Raw genomic sequence first — 19,534 nt, 5'->3', positions numbered from 1 at the left:
TGGGGTTTCTTTGCACTTTGTGTATCAGATTTGAGAGACTGTGAGCAGCTATTCTGCCAGAAGGAAATATCCTATGAAGAGTGGAAAGGAAGGGGTGGGCAAAGCAGGGTTCTGCTCCTGACTGTTCCCTGTGTGACACCCAGTGTCACCTCCCTTCTCATTGTCTGCTGTAAACCTGCCATGAAACCTCTGAATTGAGTCTTGTGATTTATAGTTACGATTTAGTTTCTTTTATGAAAGAAATTCTTCCCTGGGAGGATGGTGAGGCCGTGGCACAGGCTGCCCAGAGCAGCTGTGGCTGCTCCATTGCTGGAAGTGTTCCAGGCCAGGCTGGATGGGGCTTGGAGCAGCCTGGGATAGTGGAAGGTGGGGATGGGACAGGGCTTTTAAGATCCTTCCAACCTAAACCATTCTGTAATTCTGTGAATCACAAAAAAACCCACCAAACCTGTAATGGCAACGCTAGAGCAGCTTGGAGCAGAAACTGAAATGTCACAGTCTGCAGCAGAATTCCCAGTGTAGTTCCCCAGTCCCAGGGCCTGGCATGGGGCTGGCTGGGAGCTCCTGTCCTGACCTGCCCCACTGCTGGGAATCCGTGTGCACTTGCCGTGTGTCCCACTGAACGGGAGTGACATTAAACCCAACGGCACTAAATCAATACCACCTGTCACATGATGCCACCGTGACATTTCTGGCATCAGCGCTCCCTCTAATAGGAGCTGGAACTGGGAAGCAGCAGCAGTTAGTGAATAATGGATCAGATACGCCTGATTTGTAACATTTACAGAGGGAGGGCGTGTCTCCCAGCGACAGAACAAACCGGTTATCAAACGGGAACTGGGAGTTCTGACTCCTCCAAAACGCAAACCCTGAGCAGTGCAGAGCACAGAGCCAGGGTTTGGGAACCCCTGGTGCTGCCCAGAGCGCCAGTGCTCCCTCGAAATTAGACTCTGGATCAACAAAAACAGGCATTAGTGTCAAGAAATAACCAAGGAAGGAGGGGCTGGGGGGGAGCTGTGGATCAGAACGGGTGTTGCTGGTGGCTGGGCTGGAACCCAGTGTGGTTGTGCTGTGGCTGCTGCCCTGCACGTGGTGGCTGATGGAGAGCAGGGAGCCTGGCAGCAGGTTGTGCAAAACACACCTGGGGCTGCCTGAGGTGAGCAGCAGAAGCTGTAGGGAAGATGGAGGATGAGGAGGCTTGGGAGGCTGAAGGCCACATCTGTCGGGTTGTCTCACATCTGGGCCCTGCTCTCCAGACCCAGGTTGGGAACGCTGACAGTACTTTGGTTTTTGCAAATTGAAAACTTTGATGCTGAATTAGAACAAAAGTATTCTTACAAGGAATTAAAAATAAGTTGAACATTGCATCTGCCTCTGTGACACCCAAAAATCAAACTGCACAATACCAGAAACTCGACAAAAAAAAGCTAAAATGAGGCAGTGCTGCAGCTGGCCATGAAGAGCTGGAATTTGCATCCTTCATCTCCAGGGTCTTTGACCTGTATGTAGCAGAGAGATGCCCTCTGCCATTTTCACCCTGGCCAAAATTTGTATTTGCTCATGTAACAATAGAATTCTCCAGAAGGATCTGACAGTGTTTCCTGTTTCAACAGTAAAAAGCTGAGACTTCTGTCCTTAGCACATGAAGTGACCGGATCTCCATCCTCTGAGCCTTCTCACTGAGAGGAGTCACTTATCGGATTTGGTGTGGACGGAAGGAAGGGTAAGAAAGGAACTCTGTCAATCCATGACGTGAAATATTTTATATTAAAAGATTTGGCCGAGGGTTTTGTGTGACTCTAAACAGGATGAGATAATTTTCCAAGGTCAGCTCTCCTGTGCTCTCAGTGTTAGGTTTAGTCACTGAGAAGTCAATCCCGTAAACCTTCACAGCAACATCCTGCCAGTGATGCAGAGCCTTGGCTGTTGTTGGCTTCAACAGCAGCTCTGCTGCATCTTCAAAGGGCAGGAGGCTGCATAACGTGCAGATGGCCTGGTGAGAAATGTGTGAGCAGGAGAGTGCCTGGCAAATCAATGAAAACAGAGCAACCCCAGCCATGGGGTAACTCTTCACCCAGGCAGTTGCAACTTGTAGTTAAGAGAAGGCCACAGTGAACTGGTGGAGCACAAAGTGGGAATTGTGACCTCAGCTCAGCCCCCAGGCTGCTGTGTGGCTTTGGCTCCTGAACTGGTTTGCAAGCAGTTGAGTTCTTAAAACAGAACTGGTACCAATGAACCTTCTTGGTGAGTCAACTGCTCCAAAGCTCCTTTTGGGCACAAAGTTTGTGTTCCTTGACAGTTCCCAGCCTGGTTAATTAATGAGGAATTTTAATTTGTATGGCTAAAGACACACAGCCTAAACCCCACCCATGTGTTCCAGTATATAGAAAAAAAGATATGCTGGTTCTCAAGGTGTGAAGCTCTCAGCAGCTCCACGTGTTGGTGGTTGGGAGCTGAGCTGGGTTCTCTCTCCACAGACACTTGTGACAGTACAAGGATGTCACTGCTGCAACATTCAAGCTGCTTTACAAAGTCATTGTCCCTACCTGTTTGTGCAAACGTGGCTCCTGCTCCAGGGATGGGCTTCCAAGGGCTTCAGGTCTGAGCAGCATTGATCTGCAGGAGGGATCTGCTGGGAACTTGATACTCTTAGGTTGGTTTGATGTGGAGGCATCTGTAGGACAGAGCAGTAGACTTTGGACAAGGGCTAGAAGGACAGGACCCAGGGAATGGCTCCCACTGCCAGAGGGCAGGGCTGGATGGGATCTTGGGCAGGAATTGTTCCCTGGCAGGGTGGGCAGACCCTGGCACAGGGTGCCCAGAGCAGCTGGGGCTGCCCCTGGATCCCTGGCAGTGCCCAAGGCCAGGCTGGACAGGGCTGGAAGCAGCCTGGGACAGTGGAAGGTGTCCCTGCCATGGCAGGGGTGGGGTGAGATGGTCTCTAAGGCCCCTTCCAACACAAACCATTCCATGATTTAAGTAAGGAATGGATCAAACCAAAGCAAACAAGTCTTTGTAGGGTCAAACAGATGGATACATTCTATTGCAAGTCTCTCTGTACTTATTTTCTCAGGAGGATTCAGATCTGAACCCCCATGGTCTGTGATTGTCACAGTTCATAGCACTTATCCCTGCTTATTTCCAAGTTATTTTAACTAAACCATAAAACATCTGCAGTGAAGAGAAAGAAATGTGACTGCTGCCAATATTTAATATATCAAAGTGGTGATTTTAGTAGCTTCTCCAATCAAGAATAAAAGAAGAGCCTGCATTGCAGCTATTAGGAAAAAAAAAAAAAGAGTAAGCAGGTGTTGGCTTAGTTTCTAAGCGCCCACATTGCTCCTGTTGGTTTATCTGATTGCAAACCAAGTGCACTGTAGCATGATGAATATGTAGCAGTGAATGTATGGGAAAGATGCTGGAAAGGTTGCACCCTGATGTTCTTAATCAGTAATTAGAAACTAAAAATAGTATTTTAAGGAAAGATAATAAATCTGTAGCCTTTAATCCTCATGTGCCAATGTGTAAGCTGATATCATTATTACATGAAAGGCAATGAGAACATAAGTGAGTAAGCAAGAGCAGCTTGCTGTTACAGTCCCAGTATAAATTCCACACAGCCCGAGCTGTCCAGGTGATGTTTGGCTCTGTCTGTTTTATGCAAAGTCTACAGTCATAAAGCAGGTTAATTTGCATGCAGAGAATGCATACTTTTGTTGTTGGTTTCCATTCCTTAACTGCCCTTACTTCCTGAAGCAGTCCAGAATGAGTGGGGTTCCGAGTCTCTCTGCACTTGCCAGCTCGAGGCAGCAGCATGGATTTGGGAAAAAAGGACAGAAATGGGGGAAATGCTGTCCCCTGGCTGTGGCTCTGATGCACCAATGGGCTGAATCAACAGCTCCTGTGCTGTGCAGACACACATCTGCTGTGCTGATGACAGAGAAAGCATCCCCACTTAAGCAGAGCCTTTCATCTCAGCATTTAAATAGTCTGCAAATGCCAAGATGTAGTTATTGTTGCACAGGTACCATCCCAGCTAATCCTGCTTACTCTGGTCGAATCAGGCCGCCAGCCTTACCCTGTCCAACAGGGAAACCTCAAACAACGTCGGGGCTGAATCACAGCAGCAGAGCCACGGTTCCACTGACCAGCCCTCCCCTCATTCACACTCTGTCGTGTCCCTGGGACAACTGCAGTGATTCTTTACCTGGAAAAACAGTGCAAAGTATTTTAAATAGGTTAAACTCACAGTGCAATTCAGTGTCCAGACAAAGGGACTGAGGCACAGCGACCTGCTGGTCACCACTGGCCTGCCCAGGGGCTCTTAATGTCAGGCAGAAGTGAGAGATCTGTTGTAAGCTAAAGATGGTGGGATAAAAATTTTAAAGGATGTCTATTTGCCAAGCATTTTTGAATTTAAAAAGGCTTTTTTCCAGCAGTTTAAAACTCATTTGTCTCGCAGAAATGGCTGAAAGCAAGAGCCAGATAAAATTACTGGAAGTTGCCAGGAAACGTACTGTCATGGCTTAGCGTGAGTGCAGCACAGAGATGATTAAAAAAGGCACCAAATGGTGAATCCCACTGGAAAAAGAACCAGAAATCTGCAATGGCTTTTTGGGTTCTGTGATACTGAAAGCAGAGGCAGTGGTAGACAGTATCCTCATCCAAAGCTCTGTCCAGCTCTGTTGCAATTCATCCTTTCAGAGAGGAGGAGAAGGGACATGGGCACAGCCAGGGCAGCAGCCCTGCTCTCAGTCTGGGCTGTCAGCACTGGGGACAGAGAGAGACAATTCCAGAATGGTTTGGGTTGGAAGGGGCCTTAAATCCCATCCAGTGCCACCCCTGCCATGGCAGGGACACCTTCTACTGTCCCAGGCTGCTCCCAGCCCTGTCCAGCCTGGCCTTGGGCACTGCCAGGGATCCAGGGGCAGCCCCAGCTGCTCTGGGCACCCTGTGCCAGGGCCTCCTCATCCTCCCAGTAAAAATCTTTACCCTAATCTCTAACCTAACCCCGCTCTCCTTCCATCTGAACCCACAGCGAGGTGAGGCTGCTCCACTCCTGCGTTTCACTCGCTGAACGCTACCGAGGCCACAGCGGCTCCTCGGGCAGCGCCAGCAGGGCTCACAGCCGGCCTGCATGGGTGGGTGGGCGGACGGCTAGAGGGATGGACGGACAGATGGCTGGTTGATGAAGGGTGGCTGGAAGCCGCCGCGGCCGCTGCCGCTGCTCCTCCCCCGGCCCGTCCCGTCCCGTGCCCGCGCTCCGCGCCGCCTCTTGCGGCCGCCCCGCTCGGCTCGCAGCTGACGGGGGCAGCCCCTTGTTTACTGGCCGGGGCGCCGCCGCCAGCCCGGCCTGCGCTGGAAGGGGCCGCCGGGCCGGGGCCGACACCGCGGGCAGGGAGGGGCCCGGCGCTATAAAGGGGCTCTGCGGGGGCTCCACCGGCGATGCTCGGCCGGGCCCGGCCCCCGCGCCCGCCCCGCGGGCTCTGATTCGCGCCGGGCGGCGGCGGCCGCGGCAGCGGCGCGGGATGGGACCGAGAGCGGCGGCAGCGGCGGCGGCGCTGGCCGTGGCCGTGGTGCTGGGAGCCTGGTGCGGCCGCGGCCGCGGCGAGAGTGAGTCGGGGCCCGGCCGGGAGGGTTGGGGGCGGCGGCGGCGGCGGCGGCGCGGGCCCGGCCCCGCCGTGCCCTTTGTACCTGCGCGGGGCCCGCGGGCAGCGCGGCCGCGGCCCGGAGCGCTCCCGGGTCACCTTCACCCCCGGCCCGGGGCCGGCGGGCAGGGCCCGGCGGCGCCGAGATTGGAGCGGGCACAGCCGCGGGGAGGGCAGCGGCTGCCCCGGCGCGTCCCGGCCCGCGGGGCCCCGCGCGGGCGGGCGCTGGGCCGGGGTCAGCGGGGGCCGCGCCCGGGGCAGGCGCGGGGAAGGGCACGGGCCCCTCTCCGGTGCCGCTCCCCGGGTCCTTCCATGGGCACTTGCCCCGTCCCTTCCCGCCTCCCTTCCCCGATTCCTCCCCGGGTCCCCTACCCAGTCCCCTCCCCGGGCCCTGCCAGGGTCTCTTCCTCGGTCCCGTCCCCGGTCCCTTTCTCGGACCCCTCTCCGGCCCCTTCCTTGGGTCCTGTGCCCCGATCCATTCCCCGGTCCCTTCCCCAGGTCCTGTCCCGTGTCCCTTTCCAGGTTCCTTCCCCGTGTCCCTTTCCAGGTTCCTTCCCCATGTCCCTTTCCAGGTTCCTTCCCCATGTCCCTTTCCAGGTTCCTTTCCCGGGTCCCTTCCTGGCTGCCCTCCCCAGGTCCCTTTCCCAGTCCCTTTTCGGGTCCCTTCTCTGATCCCTTCCCCGGTGCCCTCCCCAGCCCTGTGCCCCCGCCGCTCCTCGGCTGCCTCAGAACCGGCTCCGGTTTCAGGAGGGTTTAGTGTGGCCAGACGCGGAGGTTTTGTCTTTAACCACTTTTAGGTAGTGTGCCAAATCCACAGGTATTAAGATGGGAGAGCTCCGGGGGGAGGCTCTGTGTGTACACGGGGGCTTGTAAAATACAAGACAGGGGAATAAAGATGTTGTGTTGGAGGTCACAAGCATGTTAAACCCACGGCTGGCTCGAGGTTAAGCCTTACGAGCTGTTTTGATGGGCTACGTTAAATAAACTTGCTCAGGAAATCCTTTTAATGAGAGGTTCTTTAATTTTGGGTGATTCTTACACATTTTTTTGACAAAAGGAAAATATTTATTTAAAGACAGCTAACTGGATGTGTGGGTCGTGTCTCCCATAGACAATCTGCCTGTTGGCTTTCCCATCAGAAAATGCAAGAGAATCAGTTCAAGTACAGACAACACAGTGATGGACATTACTGGGATATGTATGGGATCCAGGGAATAAAGCAGGATGTTCCTGTAAGACAGCCTCTTCTTTCAGCAATAGGACAAGTCATATATTTCAAAAATAACTCAGTTTCTTCCCTCACACATTTGAAACCTCACAAGAGGCCGGTGACACTGTGCTACCTTGGGAGGGTCAGCCCCAGCTGCTGTGGGCAAACCTGCCCTCCTCCAGCAGAGATGGAAAAGGCAGTTGACATATAGCACTAATAATAAATAAATACGTGTGCAACTGGAGTCCAGCAGTTCCTAATTTGAAAACACTATTATTACTGCCACAGAACAGCCTGTGATTTGGTTATTTATTTAAATCATATTTGCTTTTTGGGGTTCAAGCATGTTTATGTTCTAAGCTCCCTAATCTCTGCTGTGTTACAGCGTGGTAGGAAAATGTACTCTTGAGTTCATGGATGGAGGAGCAGGGGCACAAGACAGCAAAGCAGAGCGTGGGCTGGAACATTTCCGTGTCATTTTTACCATGCAAATACTTGATGAAGTATTCTACAGACAGTTTGGACCATCAGGGTTCTGATAATTGAACTTGATTTGAAAGGTTTTCAGCGGCTGTGGTGTTTGATTCTATTTTCTGGGGGCTTGGCTCAGTTTTCTGAGGTCAGGGAGCACCACGGTGGGGATGGAAAACAGAAACAAAAAACCAGGGGGGGAAATGCACGTACGAGAGCTGCATGGGCAAACAAGTTGTTCCCTGAGCAACGGGTCTGATGGAGGCAGCTTTCTTGGAGATCTGTGCCCTGTGTTCCCACAGACAGCCTCTCCAGGGACAAAACTCCCCCCATCCATGGTTTTTCCTTGTGCCCTGTGAATTCCTCTCCCCTTGGGTGCCTTTAGGCAGAGTTGGGGGCAAGCAGCAGGTAGATGGAGGTGGCTCTGTAGAAAAATGGGGTGGATGGTAAAGTTCACATTTACATCCAGATTATGAGTTTCTCCTCCTCAATCCATCCCCTTTCCCTAAATATTTTAGGAATACTTCATGTAAGAGCTCAATATTGATGTGAGAGCCCTCCTCCTCTCCTACATGTGGCTAAAGGTACTTGCTGAGTTCAGGAATTACTGACAGGAGAAGAAGAAAGGGTTAAGGAAAGCAGGCCAGACTTGTGCATGAAATGAAGATTCATATATCTTGTTTTGGGAAGAAAGACAGTTTTGTGTATTTTTTTTAATGACTGTGTAAACATAATGCAACTTCTTGAAATAAATCTCGCACATGACTCATGCCTGTCAGTTCATTAGCTCTGGTATTTGGGGTGGGATTTACCTCACCTAGTTTTAGGCATCTGCTAATGGAGCAGCTTCCTTTGGGCTCCTTTTCTGGTTAATAGAAAACTGATCAATGCAGTCATGGGTGTTTGGAATGCTCTTCCTCCCCTCCTGAATTCTTCCCCTAAATTTGGGAGCTGCACATGTGCTCCAGTACCTGGTGCTGATGTGAGAGTTGGGAATGCAGTTGAGAGATCTCTGCCTAAGTCATCCTGTGGGACAAATTCTCTGTGAATTGCTGTAGTAGCACACTTCTAAAATAGGTTGCTTCTTAGTTAGTATCATATCTGGCTGATGCAGATATTTTTGTGCTCGTAAACTCATTAAGAAACTGTTCCCTTGTCCCACCTCAACCCTGTGTTAATTTTTTATGTTGGGAGACTCAGTCTAGAATGAAATTTTTTATGAGAATAAAAGTAGAAATAAAGGAGAGAAAAGTAGGAGAATCAAGTAGGAAAAGTGAGTGCAGAGGGCAGGGCTGTACCAAACCCAGGCCCCAGCATGTCCTGTCCCTTTGTTTTGGGGAGAGGCAGCACAGTGGCTGTCTCTGAAGAGTGTAAAACCCCAGAGCTCTCTGGAGGTCAGTTCTGGGGTGAGTGCCTTGTGGAATATCAGTGATGTTGCTATGGGCAAGGTGTAGAACCTGTTCCTGCTGCCTTTGGAGCAGGGAGGATGCTCAGGTGTGTCAGCTCCAGCACAGACCCCGCTGTTACCCCGAGGGCTCCGGGGGTGCTGCCCCCAGCCCTGGCTGGCTCTGCATGGAAATGGGGCAGGACAAGCCCTGTGTGCAGTTTGGGCTTGGAACCAAATGAGGGGAGCATAAAGAGAGCCCAAACCAGGCTTTAAAGGGCAAACCTGGAGAGGTTCGCCCTTGGCTTGGGCAGTCAGGGGCTTCACTCATTTCTTTTTAGATTCACCTTTGTTCCTTAACACATCTTTTCAAAATATTTGGAGTTGTTAGCCTTTGGTCACCTTTTCTGCAGCCTCCAGTGGGGAATCTGTGTCAGGATGGGGAGAGCTGGAAGAGAGGGAGGTTTGGACCCTGTGGGGGTGTTCAGATGGTTGAGTTTTTTGTGGAGGTTGGAAGATCTTGGAGCAGCTTTTGGGCTGTTTGGACCAGGAGCAGCATGGCTCATGTTGGTGGGGATGTCCAAAGCTTGAAAGGCTCAGGAGCAGAGTGATTGAATTGGTTTGGAGTGTTTGAGGCAGGCAGTGTCTCAGGCACCTGAGATGTTCCCTGAGGCCTGGAGGTTTACAGGGGCTCATTTTGGAGTCCATATCCAGTTTGCTCAGCTCCAGCTGTCTGAGGTGCAGAACTGAAGCTTAAAAATCCATATTTCACAATTAGATGGTTTTTATGTGTATTAAACAATTGCTGCAGTAGGCTGGGAGCTGTCACACAGTCCTTCCCTCTAACCTAGTACCAGGATGTTTTCCTGTCTCACCAGTTAATCCCAAACACCCAAAAAAGAACAAGAAATCCCAAAAAAACACCCAAAATCCCAAGAAACACCCAAAAGTCCTTTTCCCAGTTCCCTAAAGCCACTTCTAAAAATCAGCTTTATGTAGAATTGCAATGCTTGTGACCCAACCCAAGCAAGTGTAATTTTTTTTGCAACAGTTTGTTTATTCAGTAGGCAGCAAAGACTACAAAAAAAAGCAGAATTAACCAATAGTTACCTCAAATGGTTTGTGATCCTTCTGTGCCAGATTACCCTGATCTTGATTGTTAAAGGCCAGAGCTCTGAAGCAGTGAATCATTAAGGTTTGGTACCCACATGATTTACTATAAACAAGGTTTAAGTTCCAGCTATTCCCCTGGTTAGACTCTATCTTGAAAACTTAACCTCTGGCATCAGATCTGGTTTCTTCATTCAGGACTTGAAGGTTGTTACCAAACCAGTTTGTCCAAGAGGCTTTGGCATCTTGGGATTTGTTTGTTTGTTTGTTTTTTAAAGAGCGTGGTTGGTTTGCTGGGGGGGCTGGTGGAACATGTGTAGGATGATTTAGTAATTTTTTGAGTGAGTAGCTTGGTAGCAGGGATGGAGTTGTGCTTCCTCTTTCAGCTCAGAGCTGTGCTGTTGTTTCTGCTGAAATTTAGGAATTTATGTGTGGTGGGGGTTTTGCCAGTCGTTTGCACAGGAGCAGCTTTGGGCTCACTACTGGAGAATCAATTTGTGCTTTTTTTTATTTCCCTGAAAGCTGATTTATGTGTTTTTTGAAACCAGGTTGTCTGTGTTATAATTGATGGCTCAACTTTGCTCTCTTTCTTCTGGGATCAAACCTGCCTTGCCTTCCTACTGAATGGTTGATTAATTCCCCTGTCCTTGCAGAAGAAATACTATCAAGAGAAGCTGTGGAAAAACACTTATTACTTTGCTTAAAACTGCTTCTTGTTGTCTTGGTAACAATAAATTTATGGGGTGACTTAAGCTGCTACTGCATGAACAGGAGATAGAAACTGCTGAAAATTCAAAGGCATGAAAAGATGGAGAAAGCTCCAGCTAAAAAGCCCATTTTGTTTCAGATGTTCTTAATTCCTTATTATTCCCTTTGATCTTTGAGGTGTTAAAAAGAAGGAGCTTAGATACCATTTATCACTTAAAAACTAAATTGAAGTAGAACTTGAAAAATAATTAAGTGTGATTTTTCTTTAAATGTGGGGAAAAGCAGCTGATGAACCATGGCTGTTGTACTTCCAGCTCAGCTAGATCTATATTTTTATTTCTTCAAAAGCTTCACTCATTTCTTTTTAGATTCACCTTTAGCTAACCTTTGTTCCTTTACACGTCTTTTCAAAATGTTTGGAGTTGTTAGCCTTTGGTCACCTTTTCTGCAGCCTCCAGTGGGGAATCTGTGTCAGGATGGGGAGAGCTGGAAGAGAGGCAGGTTTGGATCCTGTGGGGGTGTTCAGATGGTTGAGTTTTTTGTGGAGGTTGGAAGATCTTGGAGCAGCTTTTGGGCTGTTTGGACCAGGAGCAGCATGGCTCATGTTGGTGGGGATGTCCAAAGCTTGAAAGGCTCAGGAGCAGAGTGATTGAATTGGTTTGGAGTGTTTGAGGAGAGGGGTGAGAGCTGGGAGTGCAGGGTGTAGTGAGTGCAGGGACACAGGGAATGGCTTCCACTGAAAAAATGAAATTTAGATGGGAGATTGGGCAGGAATTGTTCCCTGTGAGGATGGGCAGGTCCTGGCAGTGCCCAAGGCCAGGCTGGGCAGGGCTGGGAGCAGCCTGGGACAATGGGAGGTGTCCCTGCCATGGCAGGGGTGGCCCTGGGTGAGCTTTGAGGACCTTCCCAGCCCAAACCATCCTGGGATTCAGATCATCCCCTCGGAATCCTCTCTGGCTCTGGATCTGTTCCTCTGCCAGCCAGGACCTTGAGTTTCCTTGGTGCTGGGCACCCACCCTGGGCACTGGGCTGCCCACCTGGGCTGGCTCCTCCACATCCAGCTCCTAGCTCTGTTCCTGCACAAAAGGGAGATTTCTACAGCCTGAAGAAGCAGCCACAGCACTTCTGGTCTTAAGTGGGGAGGGAAGACACTGGCCCAGCCGTAGGCAAAAGAGAGAATCCTTTGAGTGGATGCAGTCTTCAAAAAGGAAGAATTCAGGAAGAATCCAGCTGAATTTGAGCATTATGGTCTGGTTGATGTTTCTGTGAAGTTGGTTTCAAAAGCCAGGCAGTGATGTTTGGCTGTTCCTGGCCATCCCTGAGTGCAGATCCTCCCAGCCCTGCTCAAGGTGCCCTGGGCAGGGGCACTGTGGGTGCAGGGCTCGTGTCCAGCCCCTGTGAGTCACCTCATTGTGCCCCAAATGAAGAAAGACACAGGCACTTGTGCTCAGGGCACTCATGCATCCCTTCAGCCACAGCAATAGCCTGGAGCTCTGACTCTCACAAGTAATTCCTGGTCTGATTTTTTGACCTTTCCTTTTCCTTAAGGTCAGCTGTCCATTCCAGCAGGCAGTGCATTTTCCTGTGGGGCAGCAGCTGGTGGTGGGGACCACCCCACCACTGCTGTGCACCCCACAATAATGGAAAAAGAATAAATAAGAGCCAAGATGTTGCATTTTGAATTTATCTGGTAATTTTAGCTGCACTGGTGACTTCAGTTGAATTCAGTCTTTCAGTTTCTTACGTGTCCCTCTGTTACTTCTCCTTTCACTGACCTGACCTGCCATGCCCTTGCTTCTGTGGAAATACCAATGTTATTTATTGCAAATAAATATCCAGAGCATTTCAGCTGAAGCTGTTGCTCTCCCAGGTCTTTTATCCCAGGTTGGGATGTGCAGCAGTCCAGTCTGGGGCAGAGAATTGTTGCTGGCTGGTCATCAGGTTCCTTTTCCCACTTTTTCCAAGTACATCCTTAATCCTTGAGGCACCGTGTGCATTGGCTTTTTTCTTCCAGAAAGCAATTTATGAAATGACTTGGATATAGTGCCAAAAAATCCCATTGGGCAATAGCATTGCTTCAAATCCCATATTAGTGTTGCCAATTTTTTTTTTTCTTGCAGTCAGTGGAGCAAATTTTTGAATAATTATTAAGATATTTGCATAGAATTTGGTTTTAACCCCTGTGTTAAACCAGGAGGAGTCAGACAATCCTCACTGTGAGATGTTTGTGTCCACATCAGTTTTGTAAGGCTGATCCCTTGGAGCTGTGATGTGGTGGTTTTGTAGCTGGTGAACTTTACATATAGTGGCAAAAAGAGGAAAGAGCCTGTGTTTTTTGTTCTTAAGTGGGGAGGGAAGACACTGGCCCAGCTCTAGGCAAAAGAGAGAATCCTTTGAGTGGATGCAGTCTTCAAAAAGGAAAAAATCAGGAAGAATCCATCTGGATTTGAGCTTTATGTTGATGTTTCTATGAAGTTGGTTTCAAAAGGGTTGTCACAAAAGGGTTGTTTTGTTGTGCTGTAGAGGTGTGGGGCTGCAAATTTCCTTCTTGATTTCTTACCTGTGCTTAGAGTTGAAAAAACATTTCCCTATTCAAACTTTTTCCTTTTGCTGGTGCCTGGATTCCTATTATTGAGTTTACCTTCTAATTTATGCTTCATGCATGTGTTCACTTTGCCAGTTCTTTGGTTCCTGGTTCTATGAAATAAACTGCCCAGATAGTCAAGAGAGGGAGATTTGCACCCTTGAGAAAATAATCACAAAAAAAGCCCCAACACCTCATCTGAAAAGAATGCTCAGGGCAAAAATTACTAATGTAGTAAATTACTCCTGTCAGCAGAGTCTGGGCAGGAGCGTGGGCAGTGCTCCTGTGCATTTCCAGGTTTTTCTGCTCTCTTCCCAAGCTCTACCATCTCTGGCCATTATTCTTTCCTATCTTCCCCTCCCTGCAACCATTCTGAATGCCTCCCTCTAATCCCCTGGCATTAATTGCACAATCTCAGACCAGGCAGGTGTGTTGCTGGCAGCTACCTGAAGAGAACAGCCCAGACATCTCTTCCCTTGGTGATGTCCCAGCACTGCTGTTACCACTGCAGTCATGACAGAGGCAGCAGGCAGGCACTCAAGATGGCAGAGAAAATGATGAAATACTCTTATTTTGTAACCTTATAGCAGGGAATGTTCCCCACTGTGTATTTCTTAACACGTGCAGCCTGCCTTGCTGAGAGGGCCACGAGTCCCCAGCGGAGCTCGGCGCGGTTGGACAAAACTGAGAGGTTGGAAAACTCCAACACTTAACCTTCTGTTAAAGAAATAAATTCTCCTTTGCCTCCCAGTTTGCAGGAGCATGGACATCCGAAACAACCTGACCAGGCTGAACATGCTGGAGAACTGCACCGTGATCGAGGGCCACTTGCAGATCCTGCTGATGTTCAAAACCAAACCCGAAGATTTCCGCGAGCTCAGCTTCCCCAAGCTGACCATGATCACAGACTACCTGCTGCTGTTCCGTGTCTACGGCCTGGAGAGCCTGAAGGGCCTCTTCCCTAACCTCACTGTGATCAGAGGGACTCACCTGTTCTTCAACTACGCCCTGGTGATCTTTGAGATGGTTCACCTGAAGGAGATCGGCCTCTACAACCTGATGAACATCACGCGGGGCGCCGTGCGCATTGAGAAGAACAACGAGCTCTGCTACCTGTCCACCATCGACTGGTCCAGGATTTTGGATTCTGTAGAAGACAATTACATCGTGGCCAACAAGGATGACAAAGAAGAGTGTGGAGATGTGTGCCCAGGCACTGTGAAAGGGAAGAGCAACTGTCCCCCCACGGTGATAAACGGGATTTTCATCGAGCGCTGCTGGACGCACGATCGCTGCCAGAGAGGTGAGTGCACGGTCAGGGGTCTCAGCTGGGGCTTTGCTGTCAAATTTTGACCTGTCAGGACCTGTGAGGCCCTGGCACAGGGTTTCCAGAGCAGCTGGATCCCTGGCAGTGCCCAAGTCAGGCTGGACACTGGGGCATGGAGCAGCCTGGGACAGTGGGAGGTGTCCCTGCCATGGCAGGGGTGGCACTGGGTGGGCTTTGGGGTCCCTTCCCACCCAAACCACTCTGGGATTCTTGGAGGCCTGACAGGTGCCTGCTGATTGCTACCTGTAAGCACAGATTCCTAAAAGCAGGGCTGAAAACTGACCTTAGAAGATGAAGAGAAAACCTTTAGGATGGGTTTGAGCAGTTCTTTCACCGGTGTTTGTAAGGCATCCAGAATTCTTTGTTTGGTTCTCCTGCAGAGTCAGGAGCTGCCCAGAGCTCACCATTTTAATGGACTGTGAGTGTCTTGGATGGCACTTGGTACTCTGAGTGTCTTTACTGGGGTTTGGGGAGGGAATGGAAGTCCAGACTGACTGAGAGGCTGCAGCAGGTGGGAGCACAACAGTGAGGAAAAGTCTCAGTGGAATAAACCCCATTCTGGAAAGGTGCAATTCCATCTTCACCAAAACCTTCCTGCCATAAAAAGGTGTAAGATCTGGGGATGGGTGAGCAGCATTTGCACAGAGAAGGAGCTGGAAGCCAAGTCAGACCTGAAGGGGAAGGGAGAAGGAGAAGAGAGGACCTGGATGGGCTAGAGGGTGAAGTAACAGAGCTTTGAGCCCGGGGCTTTGGTTCAGGGCAGAAGCTGTGTTCAAAAAGCTCACTGCTCTTGCCACCTCAGTCCTCAAATGTATTGGAGTTGCTTTTAATTTCATACAGATTTGTTTTATTTCCAAACTTGGAACTGACCTAAAGCTTAGCTTTAATTATATATTGGCTTTGATTTATGTTAAATCTGACTTGACAGGGAGCAAAGTGAATTGAGGTGAGAGTGACACATTTAGGGTTGTCTGCCTTTCTGGAGGTCGTGCATCCAAACGAACCAGTGTGTCCTGAGATGAAATTAGGAAACTTGTGGGCTGGAGAGAAATTCTTGCCAAGCTTTAAAGGGCAGCTCTGAGTGCTAAGTGCCAAATTTGAGGAGGAATTCCTACCAGTATGCACAAACTAATGCAATTAATGTGGTTTCCCCTCTGCTACTCCTCACCCCAAAATTGTCCAGCTTCCTTTTAAAGAAAGTGGTTATTTTTTGTGGCCAGAATAACAGGGTATGAGCAAGAAGATGCAAGTGTGTACGTGTGTTCCTTTTTTAAAATGAAAAATAAGATTGTAAAGCATTTTATTTATAAACTTTCAGGTATGCAGTTACATCAGCACTGAAACCTGGTTTCTTATGCCTTTCATGTGCTGTGTTCTCTGCTGTTTCATAAGGGTAAAGGTCTAATTGGCACTTTTTTAGTGCCTGGAACATAATGCCCCAAAATTCCTGTGAATTTTCTGGGGCTGTTTTGGAGCAGACTGGAATGGATGGTTTTCTCTCCTTTAAAAAACTGCCTATTTCCATAAAACCTAGAGAAATGTAATATTGTAATGGTAATATTTTACCATTGGGACAGGAATCTGAACTCCTGAGCCTCTGATGCAAGAGTTTGTTGGAGGGCACCTGTCCAGTACCTGCCTCAGCTCAGTCTGTTTGACCCCGAGGTTGAGATTTTCATCTCAAAATGGTTCCAGAAGGCACTGTTCACTGATGCCCTGGTTTTGTGTGTCCCTTGCAGAAGGAGCAGCAGGAAAGCCATGCTCCTGAATATTTGGGCAGTGACTGGAATGCACTTCCCAAACCACTTAACAAGCCAGGCTTATCTTTGTTTGAGCGCTGGGATTTGGACTTTAGGTTTTTGGTGGCACAGGCTGGGATCTGTGTGATCCCGTGCCTTGTGACACCTGCCCCTGTGCTTCTGCAGTTGTTTTGACAGCCTGAGAGGGTTTTTAGACCTTTTTTTGTCTGTTTGTGAGTAGCCTTTAGACTCTGAGCACACGCCAGTGGTGGAGATTAAGTGACATTTATTTAGCCAACCTGCCGGTGCAATCGCTGCCTCTCTGTTCTCCTGCCAGCCCTAATGTATCCTTAGCATGTGTAATTGTTTTGTCAAGATTATTAAAAGCTTGTGTGAATTGTGTTTTGGCTTTCCTTAGCCTGAAGAGCCTCACAGCAGCTCCCAGTTGTTGCAATGTGTTTGCAAGGGTGCATAGTGTGCACCAGCCAGGCTGCTCCTGAGTTTGTTGTCAAAGCCTCAAGAACAAAAATTGTGCTGAATTAGGAAGGAAGAGGCTGAGAAACTCAATACCAAGACCACAAAAACTAGTTAGCAGAAAATAAAATATCTAAAATAGATATTTTATTAGTTAGTTTCATAGTTATCTAAACTATAACCAATCAAATACTCTAAAAAATACAAACAAAAACCAAGTGAACAAAACAAAAACACCCATCAACAAGTGTATATTTAGTAGTTTACAAAATCTATAAAAATGGAATAAAAACAATAAACAGCTTCTACTTGACCATATTAGTTGTTCAAAAGTTGTTCTAAATTTCCTACAATACCCAGTACCCAGGGTATTGATGTCATGAAATCTTTCCCTCTGTGTTTCTGCAGCTTATCTGGGAATCTGCAGCACCTAATGCCATGCTGCAGTCTCCTGACTCTCTGGATTTAAGTGTATTCTCTCTAATTTTTTTCTCTTTATTTTCTAACCAGAATGAAATGCAGCAATTTCGGTATCATTTTCAGAGGGAACTTTGGTTTTGTGTGGAGTTTTTGTACCCCTGGTTTGTTTAATGAAACTTGGTGTAGAATCTCCTGGTTCTGGTTTAGTTTTTGGTTTTGTTTTTTTTTAATTTTTTTTTGCATCTCTGGATGGGAAGTTGTTGCTGTCTAAACTGCTGCCCTGGGAGTGGGAAAAACCCTTGAAGGATATGTAAATATTGATTGTTTTGATTTTACAGAGTGGGTGTCAATTGACAGAGACAAGTCCCAAGCTGACCGGCTTTTCCAGCTTGCTGGGCTTGGAGTCTCACTGGAAAATATTAGGAAATGGGCAAGAAATTTGGGAGAGCACCTGTGGGAAGGCTGGAAAATGAATTCCCTGACAGGAGGGGAGAGCCAGGTGGGGATTGCTCCCAGGAGCAAGGGACAGGATGAGAGGAAATGGCCTCAAGTTGCTCCAGGGGAGATTAAATGGGAAATTGGGAAAAACTTCTTCATGGAGAAGGCTGTGAAGCACTGGAGGTGTTGGAGTCCCCATCCCTGTGAGGATGTGGCACTTGGGGACAGGGCTTGGGGATGAGCACAGTGCTGGTGCTGAGGGTGGGGTTTGATCTTAAAGGTCTTTTCCAGCCCTGAGGCCTCTGGGATTCTCTGAAAGGTCTTGTGTGTGTGGGAAGTGGCAGAGTTGGGGCTGGAGTGGGGTCCTGCTGTCCCCATCTCTGCCACACCATTCCCTGCCCTTCCCCTGCCAGCTCTCTGTGGCTGCTCCACATTATCCCTCCTTTATTTAATTATTCCTTTATTTAATCAGTGCAAATATCCCAGTTGACTCCAAAACTAACTTTTCAGTTATAGCATGGAATTATCTCCAAGGCACACATCCAAGGCTCTGAATCATCCCTGTAGCTACAATCCCAGCTTGGAATTTTTGACTTTTTTTTTTTCAGTTGGTGATAACAGTGTTCAGGACAACAGAGTAAAGGATCCTCTTACAGACATTGGAGCAAAGGTTGGGGAGGAACTGAAATCATTTGTGGGCAGCTGCACCCTTGGAAAAAGCAGTGGCAGCATTGAGGATTCTGTGTCTGACTGCAGGGATGTGTAGGTGGATCCACCATGGATTGAGATCTTTTGCTTCCTCAGAGTTTTCTTTTTTTTTTCTCCTAAATCACTCATGTTGGTGTGAAAACCAAGTCAGTTCAGTTAAGGCCAACTCATGTTATATTTTGGGTAGGCAGGGAGGGAAATGTGTAGTCTGTTTGGAATTTGGGTCTAGCCTGATGCTGTTTATGGCAGCCAAGTGCTGTTCCTGTTCTGGGGGTTTTGTACCTCTTTGCTGACATTTTGAGCAGGGTTTTTTTCACAAACACAGTTATTTTATTGCCATCAGAATGTACTTCTTGGTCCTGCACTGCAGAGAGCGTCTTTGCTGAAGAATGCAGACAACAGAAATGCTGCAAATGCCACGTCCTAGACCTCGCTCTGCATCTGCCAAACATCATTTTCATATTTCACATTTTTTCCACGTCTTTTTTTTTTTTTTTTTTTTCTATATGTCTGTCACTCCTCTTGTGGAAGGAGCAATTCCCTCTGAAATAGGATTTCCTGCCAATTCTCCCTGCAGTCAGGCTGCTCTGTCCATGCAGAACTTGGAGCAGGCTGATGCCTTTGACAGTCTAATTATAAAGGCTGCTTCAGCCTTTTATTGCCTTTTATTGGTCATGTGGAAGTGGAGTAAGGCAGTAGGAAGGAAAAGTGGAATGGCCAAATAAAAGTTCCCAACAGAATTATCTGCAATATCACCAGTCCCTTGGTGAGCACTGAAGGGCCACATTCCTGGGGTATAAGGATGGATGTCTGAAATACTTTTTACAGGGCCAAGTAGTGATAGGAAAAGGGGGAATGGTTTTCAGCTAGAAGAGGAAATATTTAGGCCAGATGTAAAGGAGAAATTCTTTACTCTGAGGGTGGGCCCAGGGTGCCCAGAGCAGCTGGGGCTGCCCCTGGATCCCTGGCAGTGCCCAAGGCCAGGCTGGACAGGGCTGGGAGCAGCCTGGGACAGTGGGAGGTGTCCCTGCCATGGCAGGGGTGGTGCTGGGTGGGCTCTGAGGTCCCTTCCAACCAAACCATCCTGAGATTAATTCTATAATTCTGTGAGCTATAGGCTTCATTCATTAGAAGGTAAGGTAGAATTCAAGTTCTCTTGTTCATTCTGAATGAAACCTTTGGAGGAATCTGTTACCTGCTTCTTCTGGGGGTTCTTGCTACCAGGAAATTTGAGTTATTTTCAGTGTGAGCCATTTCAGGTCTGTCTGTAGGCTCCTTTTTTTTTGTCTATTATCTTATTTTTTTATGATAAA

At 48.5% G+C, this 19,534-nt stretch overlaps 1 protein-coding gene across 1 annotated transcript in view; it reads left to right on the top strand.

Moving 5' to 3' along the window:
• The first annotated feature begins 5,334 nt into the window (after positions 1-5,334).
• Positions 5,335-19,534, top strand: part of INSR (insulin receptor) — a 63,193-nt gene continuing 48,993 nt past the window's right edge. Inside the window, exons 1-2 of the mRNA XM_059869921.1 lie at positions 5,335-5,613; positions 13,867-14,418. Of these exons, the coding sequence (XP_059725904.1) occupies positions 5,529-5,613; positions 13,867-14,418 (637 nt within the window). The 5' untranslated portion in view covers positions 5,335-5,528. The remainder of the gene's footprint in view (positions 5,614-13,866; positions 14,419-19,534) is intronic.

This window comes from Haemorhous mexicanus, chromosome 29 (assembly GCF_027477595.1).
Source record: "Haemorhous mexicanus isolate bHaeMex1 chromosome 29, bHaeMex1.pri, whole genome shotgun sequence".
In the NCBI taxonomy this organism is placed as follows: domain Eukaryota; kingdom Metazoa; phylum Chordata; class Aves; order Passeriformes; family Fringillidae; genus Haemorhous; species Haemorhous mexicanus.
Note: the sequence above shows the minus strand (reverse complement) of the source record. Positions and strands in the feature narration are given on the sequence as shown.